A 17,432-nucleotide genomic window follows, 5' to 3' on the forward strand; every position below is an offset into this window, starting at 1 on the left:
AGAGACCAGAAGACTTTGAACTCATCAGCTCTGCAGACGATGGCTCCAGCTTCACCTGGGGAGCGCTGGACTAGTGTCCTGGAGGAGGGACCCTGGGAGGGCTGGTCCTGCTCCCCAGGAATTGGCTTCTGCGAGGAAGGTCTTCCCCCTACAATCACTCATTTTCTGTTCCTTTGCAGGGCCACTCTAACAACAACCAAAGGCGGGAATCCGATGAGGACAGCCTGGGCAGCTATGGACGGGTATGTACCCATGGGAACAGGCCTGCCTCTTCCAACTCACGTGCTCTGCCCTCCTCCCGACACACTGCCTGCCCCCTCCACCTTGTGCATATCCATTTTGCAAAGAGTAATGTCCTGGGCAAGGTGGCAAGAGGTTCCTGGGGAGGGGAAAGAGATGGTCCTGGAAGAAGGAAGGTTCTTTCATATGCGAAACCTAGAGTCCTGGGCAACTTTCCCCCAGTTCCTGGGATACTCCAGGATGTGTTCCTTATTCAAAATGCTTGGGATTAGAAATGCTTTGGATTTCAGATTATTTCTCCATTTCCCCTTTTCATGTGTGTACATGCATGTGTGTGGCCATGCATGTGGAATCCAAGGTTGATATTGGGAAATACCCTTTATTGCTTTTATACCTTATTCTTCAAGGCATAGTCTCTCAGACAAACCCAGAGCTCACCGATCTGGCTAGTTTTACTAGTCAGCTTGCTGTGGGGCTCACATCTCTGCCTTGTAGGGCTGTAATTACAGGCAGACTGCCACTCCTGCCAGATTTCTGGGCACAGGAACTTCGCGCCTCATACTTGTACAGCAAATGTTTTAACCACTGAACCATCATCCCAATCTCACATTTTAGATTAAAAAATATATATATATATTTGGGGATACTTGGCATATACACAATTAGACAACTTGAGAGGAACCCAAACTCTAACCATGAGATTCATCGTGTATGTTTCATATATACTTAAAACGTGAGCTGGGTGTAATTTCACCCACTGTTTTTAGTGCCCTTGTCTTTTGGCCACTGTATGACAAGTGTCTCAGTGATGGCTGCTGTCAGGCATGTTTAGGAAAGGCCAGCCCTTCTGCACTTGTTGTTGTTAGATTCTCAAACACATTGTGAACATCACACTTCTCACTGTTTGCTAAGTTGAGTCCCTCCCGCCTGCAGAGTCCTTCCTCCCCCTAAAGCCTGTCCCCCATATCTGGAGGCCCGCGGCACCCTCTAACAGCTGCCCTCATTCCTTTTCCTCTGCTGATGGTCAGATGAAGCCTTCTCAGCCTGGAGCAGGACAGAGTTGCTTTCTCAGCTGAGTCACTGTTGGGGTGCTGGGCTGGGTCCTTCTCGCTTCAGGGCTGCAGGGCATTTAGCTGCCTGTGTTCCATGAAGTGCCCCGTGGATGGTGCTCACTTCATGTTGGGTGACTCACAGAGAAAGCAAGTGTGTTTGTGGGAGTCAGTCTTTGCAGGGGCCTGGCATGAGGAAGAGCCTAGGAGAAGGCTTGGCGCCACACCTCGGCTGCAGCTCTGGCCTGATGAATGGGGGGAGTGTTTCTCAGGGCCACTGTGGTCTCTTCTGCTGGTCATTGTGTCCTGTTGCTGCCCTCTATCCATACCCATGAGCTAGGGGCAATTGAATATGGGTTTGAGGGCAGCCTGGCCTACAGAGTGATTTCCAGGACAGTCAGGGCTACACAGAAACAAAACAAAACAAAACAAAAACAAAACAAAAGAAGAATAATGAATGAATGAATTGAAGCCCTGCAGGGTGGGGGTGCTTCCTTGTAACCCCAGCACTTTAGAGTCTGAGGAAGAAAGGTCATGAATGCAAGACAGCCTAAGCTACATAGTGAGTTCAAGGTCCATCTGGACTACATAACAAGGCTCTTGTTTAAATTGTCAGAAACAAGCCAAAAGAATTGGGGGCCAGTCTTGTTCAGTAAAGTTAGATGCCGTTTGGGGTTCCTTCCCCTTGCCAGCCAACCTGTGTTTTCATGGGGGCTTGCTGCTTGTGCCAGCCCATCTGGTCCCAGCCACTCACTTCTGACCTTTAAACTCTTTCCACCTGGTCTCTCCCATCAGGTCTGTGTGGAGACGTGGAACCTGCTCAATCCCTCCCGCCTGCACCTGCCGAGGCCCTCAGCTGTGGCCCTTGAAGTGCAAAGGCTAAATGCTTTGAACCTTGAAAGGAAAATCGGGAAGTCTGTTTTGGGGAAGGTATGGGTGATGCCCGTTCCAGAGCCCAGGACTCACTCCTCTTCTCCACTAATTGCTTCTTCTTGCAGGCTGGCTGGGCTGCCCCTGGGCATGGCTTGGGCCTCCCAGGCAGCCAGACCAACACTGCAGTCTCTGTGGCAGGTCCATCTGGCCATGGTACGATACCACGAGGGCGGGCGCTTCTGCGAGAAGAATGAGGAATGGGACCGAGAGTCAGCCATCTTCCATCTGGAGCATGCAGCTGACCTGGGAGAACTGGAGGCCATCGTGGGCCTGGGGCTCATGTACTCTCAGCTGCCCCACCACATCCTGGCTGATGTCTCTCTGAAGGTGAGGGGATGTGTGGAGGGCTCGGGCAGCCCGTCACTTACTGCCCCCAGCCTGGTGGTCGCCTACTGGGGGATTTGTTTTGTTTGTTTTTTCAAGACAGGGCCTGACTATGTAAGCTCTGTCCTAGAACTCACTGTAGACCAGGCGGGCCTTAACTCACAAAGATCTACCTGCCTGTCCCTCCTGAGTGCTGGGATTCTAAGTGTGGGCCACTGTGCCCAGCTTCAACTGTGGAGGACACTTGTGGGCAGACAGGCATGGAGGCTCACACTTGTAATCCCAGAACTCAGGAGGCTGAGGCTGGAAGATGATGAGTTTGAGGCTAGCCTGGGCTATAGAGTGAGATCCAGGACAGCCAGAGCTGCACAGAGAAACTCTGTCTCAAAAAAAAAAAAAAAAAAAAATCTGATTTTTGGTTTGGGATTAATCACTTCTGAGGTAGACTTGATCTCCATCGTTGGTCGGTAAGTGGGAGGTGACAAGTCCCAGGTCCAGGGAATCAATGACAGGATATGCAAGGAGAAGCAAGTCCTGGAGGAAATAAATGAGGAAGAGCCCTCCAGGAGGCTTTGATGGGTCTATATGACCCTCTCCATCGACCATGCTTCAGGCCACAGTGCTACAGCCGCAGCAGAGCCTGGCACTCAGGAGCTTCTCATTCATGCAGGGATGGATGGACAAAGCGGGGCTGGCCATGTGAGACAGAAAGGCCGGGTGGGAATGAGCCAGGCCAAGTGCGGGAGGTGAGCTGTGCTCTTAGAGAAACCGTACACACTCAAGCTTAGAGTTGAGAAGCAAAATGGCGACAGGTCATTGGCGCTGGAATGTGGGGGTGAGGCGGTACAGGAGCTGGGGCTGAAGAGTCAGCCAGCTGGGAGCTGAAGCAGTGAGATGGTGACGTGGCAGAAAAGGTATCTATCGGATTTACCCCCTCCCTCCTTTCCTGGGCCTTGGGCGCAGGAGGAAAGAGGTGGATGGGCAGGGCCTACAAAAGCTTAGGAATATGGTTTCCAGGGGACAGAGCCTGAAAAGCTTCCTGGGAGAGAGATTGAGAGGCCTTGGTGGGTGTGTCTGCCCTTATCTGTGGCCATCTGTCCTATCTGGTGGCGGAGGCTGTGACTAGACAGGAACCTGGACAAAGCTGAACTCAACACAGGCCCGGGGCATAGCCCTCTTCAGAGCTGTGTGTGGCCAGAGACAGGGTGGATCCCAGCCTAGCAGAGGAGGGAGAAATGTGCTGGAGACCTTGGTTTCAAATTTTGAACAGGTAATGGATGTATTATTTTAAGTGTTCATGTGCACGTGGTAAATATTAGCGCTCATGCACATCCCAACAATGTGCATGGAGATAAGAGAACTTGTGGGAATAGCTTCTCCCTACCATGTGAGTCCCGAGGGTCAAACTCAGACTGTCAGGATTGAGGCCAGGTTCCTTTGCCTGCTGGGCCATCTTGCTGGCCCCTATTAATTTTAATATAAAAACGTTTACAGTAGCTGGGCGGTGGTGGCACATGCCTTTAATCCCAGCAAATGGGAGGCAGAGGCAGGCGGATCTCTGAGTTCAAGGCTAACCTGGTCTACATGGCAAGTTCCATTATAGCTAGGGATGTTACATAGAGAAACCCTGTCTCTCCCCCCCACAAAAAAAAAATTGACAGCAAAAAATATCTCTCCTACCTTTTCCTTCCATATTCATGACCCCCTCCTTTTCACCCTTCCCTTCTTCCTTCTCATATTCTTCATCCTTTCTCTCCTTTGCTGAGGGTAAAATCCAGGACTTTGCACATGCTAGACAAACTCTACCACTGAGCCACACCACCAGGGCCGTCTTCTCACTTTCTAAATAGTAAATTAACTATTTTCCCAGCTACTCAGATATAATTTCAGAAGTGTACCAGTTACCTGAGACCCTCATAACAAATTACCACACCCTGGTAAATTACCATGTGCTTCTTCTGGAGGCTCTGGGGAGAATCCTTGTCTCTTACAGTCTCAAAAAAAAAAAAAACAAAAAACAAAAAAACCCACCCATATGCAAAGCCAGGCATGGTGCTGTGCCCTGTCATCCCAGTACCCAGAAGGCTGTGGCAGAAGGATTGTGAATTCCAGGTCAGCCTGAGCTGCATGGTACGACCCTGTCTGAAACAGCCGTGTATCCCCACATATTCATCTGCATGTATGTACATGAATGTCACAGCAGCATTGCTCTCCCATCAGTGGATGAGTGGATAAAGACAATGAGATGGAGCAGTGTTTGATCCGGAGAGAATGAAGTCCAGGTATATGCTGCAACCCATGTGACAGAAGCCAGGCACAAAAAGCCACACGATACATCATTCTATTCTATATATATGACACACTCAGAGTCCACCACATGTTATATCATTCTGTTTCATATGTGTGACACACACAGTTCACCTCATGTTATATCATTCTGTTCCATATGTGTGACACACACAGAGTTCACCACATGTTATATCATTCTGTTCCATATGTGTGACACACACCGAGTCCACCACATGTTATACCATTCTGTTTCATATGTGTGACACACCCAGAGTCCACAGAGACAGAAAGTGGACGGGTCATTGCCTGTGGCTGGGGTAGGATGGAGAGAAAAGGATAGAGGGAAAATTTGTGATTTGTGGGGTATGGTGTTTCTTTTTTGGATTGGTTAAGATATTTTGAAATTGGACCAGCAGATCACTCAGTGGGTAGAGGCACTGGCGCAAACCCTGACAACCTGAGTTCAGTCCTTGGGTCCCACGTGGTGGAAGGAAAGAACCAACTCTCACAATTGTCTTCTGACCTTCACGCATGCACTGTGGCACATGCAAACTCACACACAATAAATGAGTAAACATAATACACATGTAGGGTTTTTTGTTTTGTGTTGTTTGAGACAGGGTTTCTCTGTGTAGCCCTGGCTGTCCTGGAACTCGCTCTGTACACCAGGCTGGCTCCAAACTCAGAGGTTTCCTCCCTCTGCCTCTTGAGTGCTGGAATTAAAGGTATATGCCCCACCACACCTGGCAAAAGTTTAGTTTCTTAAATCCACGGTGGGGTTAGCGGAACAAGTTTATCATACACTAAACGCCATGGACATGAGCTTTCCAGCCCAGAACTCTCGAAACTTAAACTGGAGGTTGACGAGGGAGCCTTTGCAGTCTCCCCCACACACTCATTTGCTGTTTGTGCCTTTTCTCTGTGACAGGAGACAGAAGAGAACAAGACAAAAGGCTTTGATTACTTGCTGAAGGCGGCAGAAGCTGGTGACAGGCATTCCATGATCCTAGTGGCCCGAGCTTTTGACACCGGCCTGAACCTCAGCCCAGACAGGTAGTATGGCTGTCACCTGGTTGATGGTGGGGTAATCTGGGCCACACAGGTTGCTTTTTCTTTGGTTTGGGACAGACATGGGTTCTAGCCTTGGCTCTGCTTGTTATCAACTCAGGGATCTTCAGCAAGTTACTTTACCTCCCTGGCCTCAGTTTCTTCATTTGGTGAAATAGGAATAATGATAGTATCTGTCTCTAATGATGCGCCATGAAGATCAAATACCTTGCCCCACAGTGCCTCATACATAAAGTGTGCAATGGATGGCAGCCATTTTGCCAGCATATGTAAAGACTTGCTTGGGGAAAAAAACCTGAAAATCAGTGTGATTGTCCATAGAGAGTAGAATTTGGGGTGATCTTGACTGCCTTTTCCTCCTCTTGTTTTGATTTGTATTCTTTTTTTTTTTTCCTTTTATTTTATTTTACAATACCATTCAGTTCTACATATCAGACACTGTGGGAGCCCGTTCTGGGGTTCCTCGTGGCTTTACCCAGCAGGTCCGAATAGAGGATGATCAGGACCACGGGCCTGAGTGCAGGTGTCTGAGATGGCCTGCACTTGGCTGTGCTGGGGGAGGAGGTCTTTTGCTCCATCCCTTGAAATCTCTATAAAAACCCTGGACCAGAGACAGTTCGGGCCCGTTGGAATAGGTTCCAGGCCCTCTCGAGGCTATCCTTTATTTTCTATCTGTTTATCTCCGCAAGATTCTCCGCTATAAATCCTTCTATCTAATATTTCCTGCTGCTCGCACTCAAGAAAACTCTGGGAAGCTGTGGGGGTGGTGGGTAAACGCCCCACAAGACACGGATTCCCTTGTTCTCCCCCCTCCTGCCCCCCTCCCCCTCCCCCCAGCCCACCTCCCCATTCCCACCTCCTCCAGGGCAAAGCCTCCCCCCGAGGATCGAAACCAACCTGGTAGACTCAGTCCAGGCAGGTCCAGTCTCCTCCTCCCAGGTCGAGCCAAGCGTCCCCGCATAAGCCCCAGGTTTCAAACAGCCAGCTCATGAAATGAGCACAGGACCTGGTACCACTGCCTAGATGCCTCCCAAACAGACCAAGACAATCAACCATCTCACCCATTCAGAGGGCCTGATCCAGTTGGGGGCCCCTCAGCCCTTGGTTCATAGTTCATGTGTTTTCACTCGTGATTTGTATTCTTATGATGCAGTGTTGAAGATTAAACCTAGGGCCTCAGACTGGTCTACAGAGTTAGTTCCAGGACAGCCGGGGCTACACAGAGAAACCCTGTTTCAAAAAATCAAGGGAAAAAAAGGATGCATCCTTGAGCAGGCATCTTCTCTTGAGTGTCAAGAATTCATCTCCTATGCTGGGGAGGTAGCTTGATCAATAAATTATTTGCCTAGCACATGAAGACTTGAGTTTGGTCCCCAGAACTCATTTAGAAAAAGCTGAACAGAAATTGGTGGATCCCTGGTGTCATTGGCAAGTTTCAGGTCAATGAGAGACCCTGTCTCAAGAAGGAAAAAACAAAAACCAAGGTGGATGGCACCTGAGGAATGACACTCATTTGTCTTCTGCCATTTGGCTTTCCGCACATGCACATGTCCACTAACACACATGCACACACACACACACACAACACACACACACACACAGACTTCTCCTTCACTGGGATCCAAAGAAAAGTCAGGTCTATGGCTTTTTCATATCAAGCTCTTAGAGTCAAAGACTGGACTCCGTGACATTTGGCCTCCTTATGCCAGGTGTCTGCAGCAGCAAGTACTATTTGAGCAGCACTTTGATAGGATGATCCGATGTCACAGAGAACTCTCCTATACCTCTTCATGGTGTAGAGTACAGGGTCAGCTCATTGCTTCTCAGGATGAGTGGCATAGGTGTGGCAAGTATTTGAGAAATGAAGAGACTTGCCTGCAGTTACCTACAGGTTGAGTATCCTCTATCTGCAATGCCTGAAGCCAGTTGGGTTTCAGATTGGGGAGGAGGGAGGGAGAGAGGGAGAGAGGGAGAGAGGGAGAGAGGGAGAGAGGGAGAGAGGGAGAGAGGGAGAGAGGGAGAGAGGGAGAGAGAGAGAGAGAGAGAGAGAGAGAGAGAGAGAGAGAGAGAGAGAGAGAAGGAGAGAGAGAGAGAGAAGAGATTATTTGCATATGCATAGGATGCCTCCAGCATGGTACCCAAGTCTCAATACTGAGTTCACATGTTTCCTGCACACCTTACAGACATCACCTGAAAGTAACACTCCATTATTTTTAGCACATCTGCAGTATGACTGCTCCCATCACATGGGATCATCTGGAATTTTCCAGTTGTGGCATGCTGGCACCCAGAAGGCTCCAGGTCTGGAGCCTTTGGGATCTTGGACTTTTGGAATACGGGTACTCAGCCTGTACCATAAGCAGCAGAGCTAGAGCCTGGGTCTGTGCTGGGTCTCCTGAGCACTGTGTGGGAGCCTGCTTCTGACAGAGTATCCTGGGGACGAGGGAACAAAACTGACCTGACGTGCTTGTGTCAGACGAAATGAAAACAAATTTAGTGTCTGCTGGGTACAGAGCGAGCTGTTCAAGATTTCCGTCTGAGGTCCTTGAAGAGTGGCTGCTGCCTGAGTCCTCTTCCCGTCCTCAGTCTGCTCTGTTGGTTCTTTAGTCACAGTGCTGGGGTCGATCTCAGGGTCTTCCAGCAAGGGCTCTCCCCTGACCTACATCCTTGGCTCTGTTCCTAGTTTCAAAACTTAATATTTATTGATATATTCAACTTGAAGTCATATTGACTTGTTAGAACTCTTTTTACATTAAGCCTACTAATCCTTTGACATATTTCTCATTAAAAGAGAAATGGTGTGTACAGCCCTAGACCACCCTAAATGCACCCGACCTCAGAAGCTAAGCAGGTTCAGGCCTGGTTAGTACTTGGAGGGAGGACCACTTGGGAGTCCTGGGTGCTGTAAGCTAGTGACAGAGAGACAGAGAGAGAGAGAGAGAGAGAGAGAGAGAGAGAGAGAGAGAGAGAGAGAGAGAGAGAGAGAAAGAGAGACAGACAGAGAGACAGACAGAGAGACAGAGAGACAGAGAAAGAAATGGCTTCCGTAGACTGGAGGGAGGGTCCACATGTGCTACTCACCGACCCTCGTTTACTGGTTTTGGGGACTCTGTGGGCTTTAATATTATGTGGTTAAATGTATCAGAATTTTCTTTTCTTGCTTCAGCTGTAGTCATTTCTTACTCCTAGTTCCAAGAAGCTCCAACCTCTTCCATTCAGGGCCCCCATAGCTCCTAAATTTGTATTTAAGGGGGTTTGGCCCTTTTAGAAATTACATCCAAGAAGGGAATAAAAATCATGGATAATTCCAAGGCAGAGTGGGTACTCTTGCGTCTTGGGTGAATGTGGGTCTGGCGTGGAGAAAGTCAGGAGGAGTTTAAGGCCCTTTCCGCATTCATATTTCCAGGGCAAGTCTGCATTGTTCTCTAGGACGGGGTGTTCTCGAGACAGAGGTGAAAGGAATGAAGCCATCTTAGTGATTATATTGTAGAAATTCTGTTTTGGGAGTGTGCTTACCTTGCAAATAATTTTCGAGTAATTTCAGTTTTTTGCTTTGCTTTGTTTTGAATCAGGGTCTCATATAGCTCAGGCTAGCCTCATAGTGAACTATGTAGCCGAGGATCAACTTCCATTTCTGTCTCCACTCCTGATTGCTGGATCATAGGCATGCACCACCATGCACAGTCCATGTGGTTGCTGGATCATAGGCATGCACCACCATGCACAGTCCGTGTGGTTGCTGGATCATAGGCATGCACCATCATGCACAGTCCGTGTGGTTGCTGGATCATAGGCATGCACCATCATGCACAGTTCATGTGGTTGTTTGGAATCAAACTCTGGACTTTGTGTGTGCTAGGCGACTGAGTTACACCCCAGCCCTTAGGCTTTTTTGTTTTTGCTTTGTTGCGATGCAGTCTCACTACATAGCGCTGACTGGCCTGGAACTCTCTATGTAGACTAGACTGGACTTGAATTGACAGAAATCTGCCTGTCTTTGCCTCCCAAGTGCTGAAATCACAAACCCAGCCCCTTTCAACTTTATGTAAAAGATTAAATAGAGTCAAAGTTAGCTCCTGGACATCATACTTTTCAGCTGAATGCTTACATTTATTTATTTAACACATTTATTGAGTCTTTTGAGGCCCTAGGAACCCAGCAGTCAACAACACACAAGGTTCTTTACTTCCCAAGACTTAGCTTCTGGTGAAATAAGGCTACAGAACCCCCCAAAGACGAGGAATTAGTGGCTAGTCACTGTCATTGGAAACGGTGTTTGCAGACCACATCTTAGGAGAAACAGCCGAGACTAGAAGGATGCAGAGTCGGGTGTGGACAAAGCCAGGGGAGAGATGTCCCAGGTTTTGGGACAGCAAAGGTCCAGGGGGAAGCGGGTGCTGGCTTGGGGGGACTGCAGATCTGGCATGGAAAGAGTTAAGCTGTGGAGGTGGCGGAAGTGAAGGCCAGGCAGTCAGGACCTAACGCTGCTATCTTAGTGTGCTTCGGGACTCTCTTAGCCCTTCTGTCAGAGTTTCTCTGTTCTTCCGCAGTATACTGTAGACGAATTTCTAAACGGTCTTATTAAATAAAAACCTGGAGCCAGATATAGGGGTGAAAACCTGAGAGATCAAAGGAATAGGAAAAAGCCACAAGCTCACCTCACTTCACTGACACCTCAGTCTCCAAAGAGACGTACTTCCTGTCTACCCACGCCAGATGCCTTTCTGTTCTCCCTCATTTGCTTTCTCAGCCCAGCTACATTCCTCTTCCTGCCCAGCGCTGTCACTTCCTGTTACAGACCTCCAGACCTCTATGGTTAGTGCTAGGATTAAAGGAGTGTGTCACCATGCTTGGCTTTGTTCCCAGTGTGGCTTTGAACTCACAGAGATCCAGACAGATCCCTGCCTCCTGATTGATAGGATTAAAGGCGTGTGCTATCATTGCCTAACTTCTATGTTTACTATAGTGGCTGGCTTTTTCCTCTGATCCTTGCATAAATTTTATTGGGGGACACAATACATCACCACAGTACACTGTTAAATCATTCCTCAGAGGGGTGACACCAGAGAGAAGCAGCCAGTTGCCATGCTAGCTCTGTGGTTTGTGTTGTGACACTTTGGCTGGGACCTAGGTGCCCCTTAGCAGGTTGGTTTATGTATGTTACTGTAGGTGAAGGAGCTGGAGGTCCAGTGACGGGGTGGAGAGACAGTCCCCATGTGCAGTGAAGAACAGGTCTGGCCAGCACAGGAAGAGCCTGAGGGGTCTGACGGTGGTGGTAGATGCTTATAGTCTTAGACCTTGGGAGACTGAGGCAGAAGCATGAGTGGGAGGCCAGCCTACATAGACCTTGTTATCAAATAAAGAAATAGGGGTCTGGTTTATTGCTGTTAGTTCAGATGGTTCTAGAGCAATGGTTCTCAACCCATGGGTCACAACCCCTTGGGGTTGACTGACCCTTTCACAGGAGTCACATAATCAGATACCCTGCATATCAGATATTTACATTATGATTCATAACAGTAGCAAAATTACAGTTATGAAGTAGCAACAAAAGTAATTTTATGATTGGGGGGTCACCACAGCATGAGGAGCTGTATTAAAGGGTCACAGCATTAGGAAGGTTGAGAACCACTGTTCCAGAGGCTTCTGCAGAGTCCCTCACCACCGTTTCTGCTACTCAGGTAAAGGGCAGCATAGGACAGGCAGTCAGGACACAGGCCCTGCAATGTCCAGTTAGCCCACAGGGTGCCTCAGCACAGTCCTGGGTAAATGCCACCCTTCCATTAATGAAAGGGTTGTCATACTGTACCGTTTTTGTTCAGGAAGAACCCTTTAAAAAATACAGAAACTGAGCCAGGGACACATAAATTCAAATTTCTAAAAAATAAAACAGGAACACAGAAAGTCTACAATATGAAGGTGTCCCTTAGATGTGGTGGCCCTTAGTACTATAGTCTGTGGACCAGAGGTGGTAATCCCACTGGGATCCCAGACTTACTCCAGCTCGGTGGTCCTCTGCCTTCCCACCCCGTTGCCACGGTAACATGTGTCTCCCCTCCATGTCTCCCGGGAAGGCGTCAAGACTGGTCGGAGGCCTTACACTGGTACAGCACAGCCCTGGGGACGACCGACTGTGACGAAGGTGGAGAGTATGATGGCGTGCAGGACGAGCCCCAGTACGCACTGCTGGCCAGGCAGGCGGAAATGCTGTTCACCGGAGGATTTGGGCTGGACAGGAACCCCCAAAGATCAGGTGAGGCCCACTGACCTCCTTCCCTGGGGTAGGATAGGGCTGGGGAAGGTCCGTCGTTCTCACTCTCCTGGAATGAGGACAAGTTCCCAGATGAGGGGAGTCTTTATGGAGCTAGTATGCAGACGAACACTTCATTTTTACTTTATCATGTTTTATTTTATATGTATGAGTGTCCGCCTATGTGTGTGTATGCCATGTGTGTGCCTGGTACTCTCAGAGGCCAGAAGAGAGTTGAATCTCATGGAACTGGAGTTACAGGCGGTTATGAGCTGCCATTTAGGTGCTGAGAATTGAACCTGAGTCCTCTGTAAGAGCATCTGATACTCTAACTGCTGAGCCATCTCTCTAGCCCTGATGGGGGTTGTTTTTTGTTTGTTTGTTTGTTTTTTGTTTTGTTTTGTTTTTGAGACAGTCTGACTGTATAGCTTTGGCTGGCCTGGAGCTCACTGTATAGATCAGGCTGGCCTTGAAATCAGAGAGATCCACGGGCTGTTGCCTCCTGAGTGCAGATTTGAAATGTGCACTACTATGCCTAGCAAGATTTGCTTTATTTTTAGTTGTGTGTGTGTGTTGATGTGAGAGAGAGACCTGAAGAGGCCACAGAGCATGTTGGATCCCCGGAGCTGAGGTTATAGGTGGTTGGGAGCTACCCCACATGGATACACAGAGAACTGAACTCGGGTCCTCTCCTGTTAACCCCTGAACCATTTTTCTAGTCCCACACATTTTTATTTTAATTTTGTATTATGATTGTTTCCTTTGTAATTATTCACTTTTAAAAGCAGGATGTGTGATCCCATCCTTGGGTCAGCAAGGACAAGCGGCTGCTGAGAGCTCGCCGGTCGGCCAGTCCAGCCGGAATAGCAAGTTCCAGGTTCTGTGGGAGAGACCCTGCCTCAAAAAAATGAGGGGACAACCAAAAGGCGGTTCTGAGGTCACCCTGATAACCTAAGTTTGATCATCAGAACCCATGTGAAGGCGGAAGGAGAGAACTGACTCCATAGAGTTCCCCTCTGACTCCACACCTATGCCTTGGCACATTCGGCCCCTCATGGTACTTAAAAAAAAGTAAGGGGGCCAGAGAGACAGAAGAAGGCCTCAAAATATATGTATGTAAATTAAATAAGAATATAGCCAATCCTCCCAGTTCATAAGTCTTGCATCCCTAGACTGAGAGACTTACTACCACCTTTACTTATTTTGTGTGTTTGTGAATGCATGTGCACACCACAGTGTGAAAACCAGAGGACAATGTGTGAGAGTCAGTTGTTTCTTGTACCCTGTGGGACCCAGCGATCAAGCTCGGGTCGTCAGACTTGGCAGTGAGTGCCTTTAGCTGCTGAGCCATCTCGCCAGCCTCCCCCATTGCGCCTGCAAAGCTTGTTGTGATGGTGCACACCTGTAACCCCAGCGCTGAGGAGGCTGATGGAGAAAGATGCCAAGTTTCAGGCCAGCCTGGGCTACAGAGACCCTGTCTCAAAAAAGGAAAAGTAGTTGCATCTGTAACTGAGCATACATAGACTTTTCTTGCTAGTCTTCTCCATATTTGTTACTTTTCTGTTGCTGTGATAAGAGTACCCCAACAAAATCAACTAAAAGAAGAAAGGATTTATTTTTCACATCCAGAAGGGATTTTGGCTTACAGTCCCTTATCGTGGGGAAGCTTGGCATCCAGAGCCAGAGACTGGCCCAGCAGTGAGGAAGCAAGATGATCAGATTCCACCTACAAACAGTGCCGTAGTTAGGGTTTCTAGTGCTGTGAAGAGACACATGACCAAGGCACTCTTATAAAGGAAAACATGTAATTGGGGCTGGCTTACAGTTCGGAAGTTTAGTCCATTGTTGTCATGGCAGGAAGCATGGTGGCATGTAGGCAGACATGGTGCTGGAGAGGTAGCTGAGAGTTGTACATCTGGATCTGAAGGCAGCAGGAAGAGAATACTACAGTGGGCCTGGTCAGAGCGTTTGAGACCTCAAAGCCCACCCCCTGTGACACACTTCTTCCAGCAAGGCCACATGTCCTCCAACAAGGCCACACCTGATAGTGCCACTCTCGATGGTCCCCTGGGGGCCATTTTTATTCAAACTACCACCCACAGGAAGCGGAGACAGGAAAACAGGAAGTGAGTCATGCTATAAAACCTCAAAGCTGGCCTACTTCCTCTTGTAAGGCTCTACCCTCCTAAAGGGTCTATACCTTCCCAAGCAGCATCACCAGCTGAGGACCGAGTGTTCAAATTCATGAGCCTGTGGGGGAACATTTCACATCCAGACCACAGCATTCAGTGAACAGTGCAGCACATCACCGTCCATGACACCTGCACTGAGTCTGGCATTTCGAGTCCTCTTGGAGAGGATTAAAGCCAAGAGGAGAAGCTGCAGAGGCCATCCGTAAACATGACACACTCTCACCAGGGGACTGGAGCAGATTTTGCTACCATTGGTGGATCCTGGAACCAACCTCCCGTGAATTGATGGGCAGGTTTTGCAATTTGAAAAATGAAGCTGAAATTGTAACATTTCATCTTCCCTCATTGTTACCTAACTTTAAAAATTTGCACACCCGGGGCTGGAGAGATGGCTCAGAGGTTAAGAGCACCAACTGCTCTTCCAGAGGTCCTGAGTTCAATTCCCAGCACCCACATGGTGGCTCATAACCATCTGTAATGAAATCTGGCACCCTCTTCTGTATACATAATAAATAAATAAACCTTTAAAAAAAAAAAAAAAAAATTTGCACACCCTAAGAGAAATCCTCTATGACTAGTTAGCAGTCACTTCCAGACTCCCACCTCTTCCCATAATCACTAATCTACTCTGTCTTTAAGGATTGGCCTATTCTGGACTCAGTTTACAAGTGGAATCCCACAATATGTGGCCTTTCCTGTCTGACTTCCTTTAGTAGGTAGACTTTACAGCCTCTCATCCCCTCTGCTTGAGACAAGGTCTTGTATAACCCAGCTGGTTACAGACATATCTCAGCTTGTATGGTGATTGCAAGCATGTACTACCTTACCTGGCCCATTCCTTTTATAAAAGGAAAAACATTTTTAAATTTTATTTATTTATTTGGTTTTGTTTTGTTTTTCAAGACAGGGTATCACTATGTAGCCCTGGCTGTTCTGGAACTCACTAGGTAGACCAGGCTGGCCTCGAACTCAGAGATCTGCCTGCCTCTGCTTCCCAAGTGCTGGGATTACAGATGTGCACCACTGCGCCCAGCTGAAAGAAACTATTTTTATCATCTATGTATGTGTGCATGTGGAGATCAGAGGACGACCTTTGGGGATTGGTTCTCGTTCCACCATGTCAGTCCTAGGGATTAAACTCATGTCATCGGTTGTGACAGTCTTTACACCCTGAACCTCCTCACTTCTTCTATTACTAAATCATATGCCACTCAGTGACTATCACATTTTATCTACTGTGATCTGATGGGACATGTTAGATTTCCTAAAACTTTTAAAAATTTTACCATTTTTATGGATGTATATGTGTGAATGTATACATACATGTGGAGGCCAGAAGAGGGTGTCGAGTCCCCAGAACTGGAGTATCTGCCCAGTGTAGATTCTGGGAACTGAGCTAAGGTCCTCTTGAAGAGGAGCAAGCACTCTAGGGTTCTGCCTGCATAACTGCACGCCCGAAGAGGACACCCGATCTCATTACAGATGGTTGTGAGCCACCATGTGGTTGCTGGGAATTGAACTCAGGACCTCTGGAAGAGCAGCCAGTGTTCTTAACCCCTGAGCCATCTCTCTAGCCCCCAACATTAGATACTTTTCAGTTTTGAGCTGCTATATAGACTGGTTGCCTTGGACTTCAGGTTGGGGGTGTGGCTCAGTGGTAGAAGTCTTGCCGAGTTCCACAGCAATACTAGAGAAGAGAAGAGCACTCTAGCTGGCCAGGTTTGGTCATAGGCACTCACAGAGACTTGGATCATACCATACATGTTGGGTTGCTATAGCAACCTCAGATACTCTTTTGGATGAGATGAACTTTGCCAGCTTGATGAAGACAAGTGGCTCACCTCTTTGTTTCCACTCTGCTCTCTTTCAGGAGACTTGTACACCCAGGCAGCCGAGGCAGCGATGGAAGCCATGAAGGGCCGGCTAGCCAACAAGTACTATGAAAAGGCGGAAGAGGCCTGGGCCCAGATGGAGGAATGACTGTCCCATAAGATCACTGCCAGCTGGTCCCAAGCAAAAGGACTGGGGGTGGGGAGAACGGGACTGATTTCTTTTAGAAGGGGAGCAGTTTTACTATGTTATAAATTCACTTTTGTATTTCATTTTTTTGATTCTTGACAAACTAAATCTTTGCAACTGGCAGAGACACTGTAACTGCCCTTTGGGGTGGCATTTTGGTGGGGGGAGTAGGGGGTTGAATATGCAGCCTAATAAATTACCATATTTTTTGAGGTTCCATTTTCCTTTCTTTCTTTCTTTCTTTCTTTCTTTCTTTCTTTCTTTCTTTCTTTCTTTCTTTCTCTCTCTCTCTCTCTCTCTCTCTCTCTCTCTCTCTCTCTCTCTCTTTCTTTCTTTCTTTCTTTCTTGTCATGAGATATACGAAAGTGTCTTTCTGTCTGAATGAACAGACAGTATCAGTTTGAAGTCTGGACTCGTCTTGGTCTCCAGGCCTTAGCGTTGGAAATCCCAATGGAGATGGAGAGCTTTCTATTAACTTTCCATGGTGGGTCTTCCTTTAAGTTTTGAGAAGTGTGTGTGGCATTTTTTTTTCCAGCAGATGTGAGATTGTTCAGTACTCAGGCTTCCTTCACACCACAGAGAGATTATTGCATAAGTTTTTTTTATTTAATGTCCTCCCACTGTGTATCTAATTTCTTAGCATCCAGCCAAATTCCATTTTTTAAGTGTGCTTCCTACTGTAGACTTTACAAAATAGGTTTGGTTTTTGTACACACACGATTACTACCTCTGAGTCCTGCATTGGTGGATGTGGAAGCAGATGTACCTCAAAGCTTTTACAGTAAGACCATGGCTTAGGAGCTGGGCGACTTTCCTCCAAACAGGAGTTCCTCTGCACCCCCATGGCCACATGCACGTGGGACTGAAGCATCCTTGTGCAGAATTCCATGGTTGTTTCTTGATGTGACGTTTTATAAACTCTGTCCTCAGCCTGCAGTCTCTGGCATTTTCTGCTTGAAGCTGGATTTTTCTGGTCATCTGTAGCAAGTGGCTTTCAGCTGCAGCCCCTCAGGATTTGTCTAAGATGTTTGAGAATGAGAGGCCAAGAGTGTAAACACTCATTAGTTC

At 47.8% G+C, this 17,432-nt stretch overlaps 1 protein-coding gene across 3 annotated transcripts in view; it reads left to right on the top strand.

Annotated features, from left to right (window-relative positions):
• Eef2k (eukaryotic elongation factor 2 kinase) overlaps window positions 1-16,581 on the top strand; it is a 60,670-nt gene extending 44,089 nt beyond the window's left edge. For all 3 annotated transcript variants that reach the window (XM_006980326.4, XM_042282912.2, XM_015998863.3), the window contains 6 exons: window positions 180-242; window positions 2,085-2,219; window positions 2,361-2,549; window positions 5,764-5,888; window positions 11,978-12,156; window positions 16,216-16,581. In XM_006980326.4, coding sequence (XP_006980388.1) covers window positions 180-242; window positions 2,085-2,219; window positions 2,361-2,549; window positions 5,764-5,888; window positions 11,978-12,156; window positions 16,216-16,325 — 801 coding nt within the window. In that variant the 3' untranslated portion in view covers window positions 16,326-16,581. The remainder of the gene's footprint in view (window positions 1-179; window positions 243-2,084; window positions 2,220-2,360; window positions 2,550-5,763; window positions 5,889-11,977; window positions 12,157-16,215) is intronic.
• Window positions 16,582-17,432: the final 851 nt, after the last annotated feature.

The sequence above is a fragment of the Peromyscus maniculatus genome, chromosome 1 (assembly GCF_049852395.1).
Source record: "Peromyscus maniculatus bairdii isolate BWxNUB_F1_BW_parent chromosome 1, HU_Pman_BW_mat_3.1, whole genome shotgun sequence".
Lineage (NCBI taxonomy): Eukaryota > Metazoa > Chordata > Mammalia > Rodentia > Cricetidae > Peromyscus > Peromyscus maniculatus.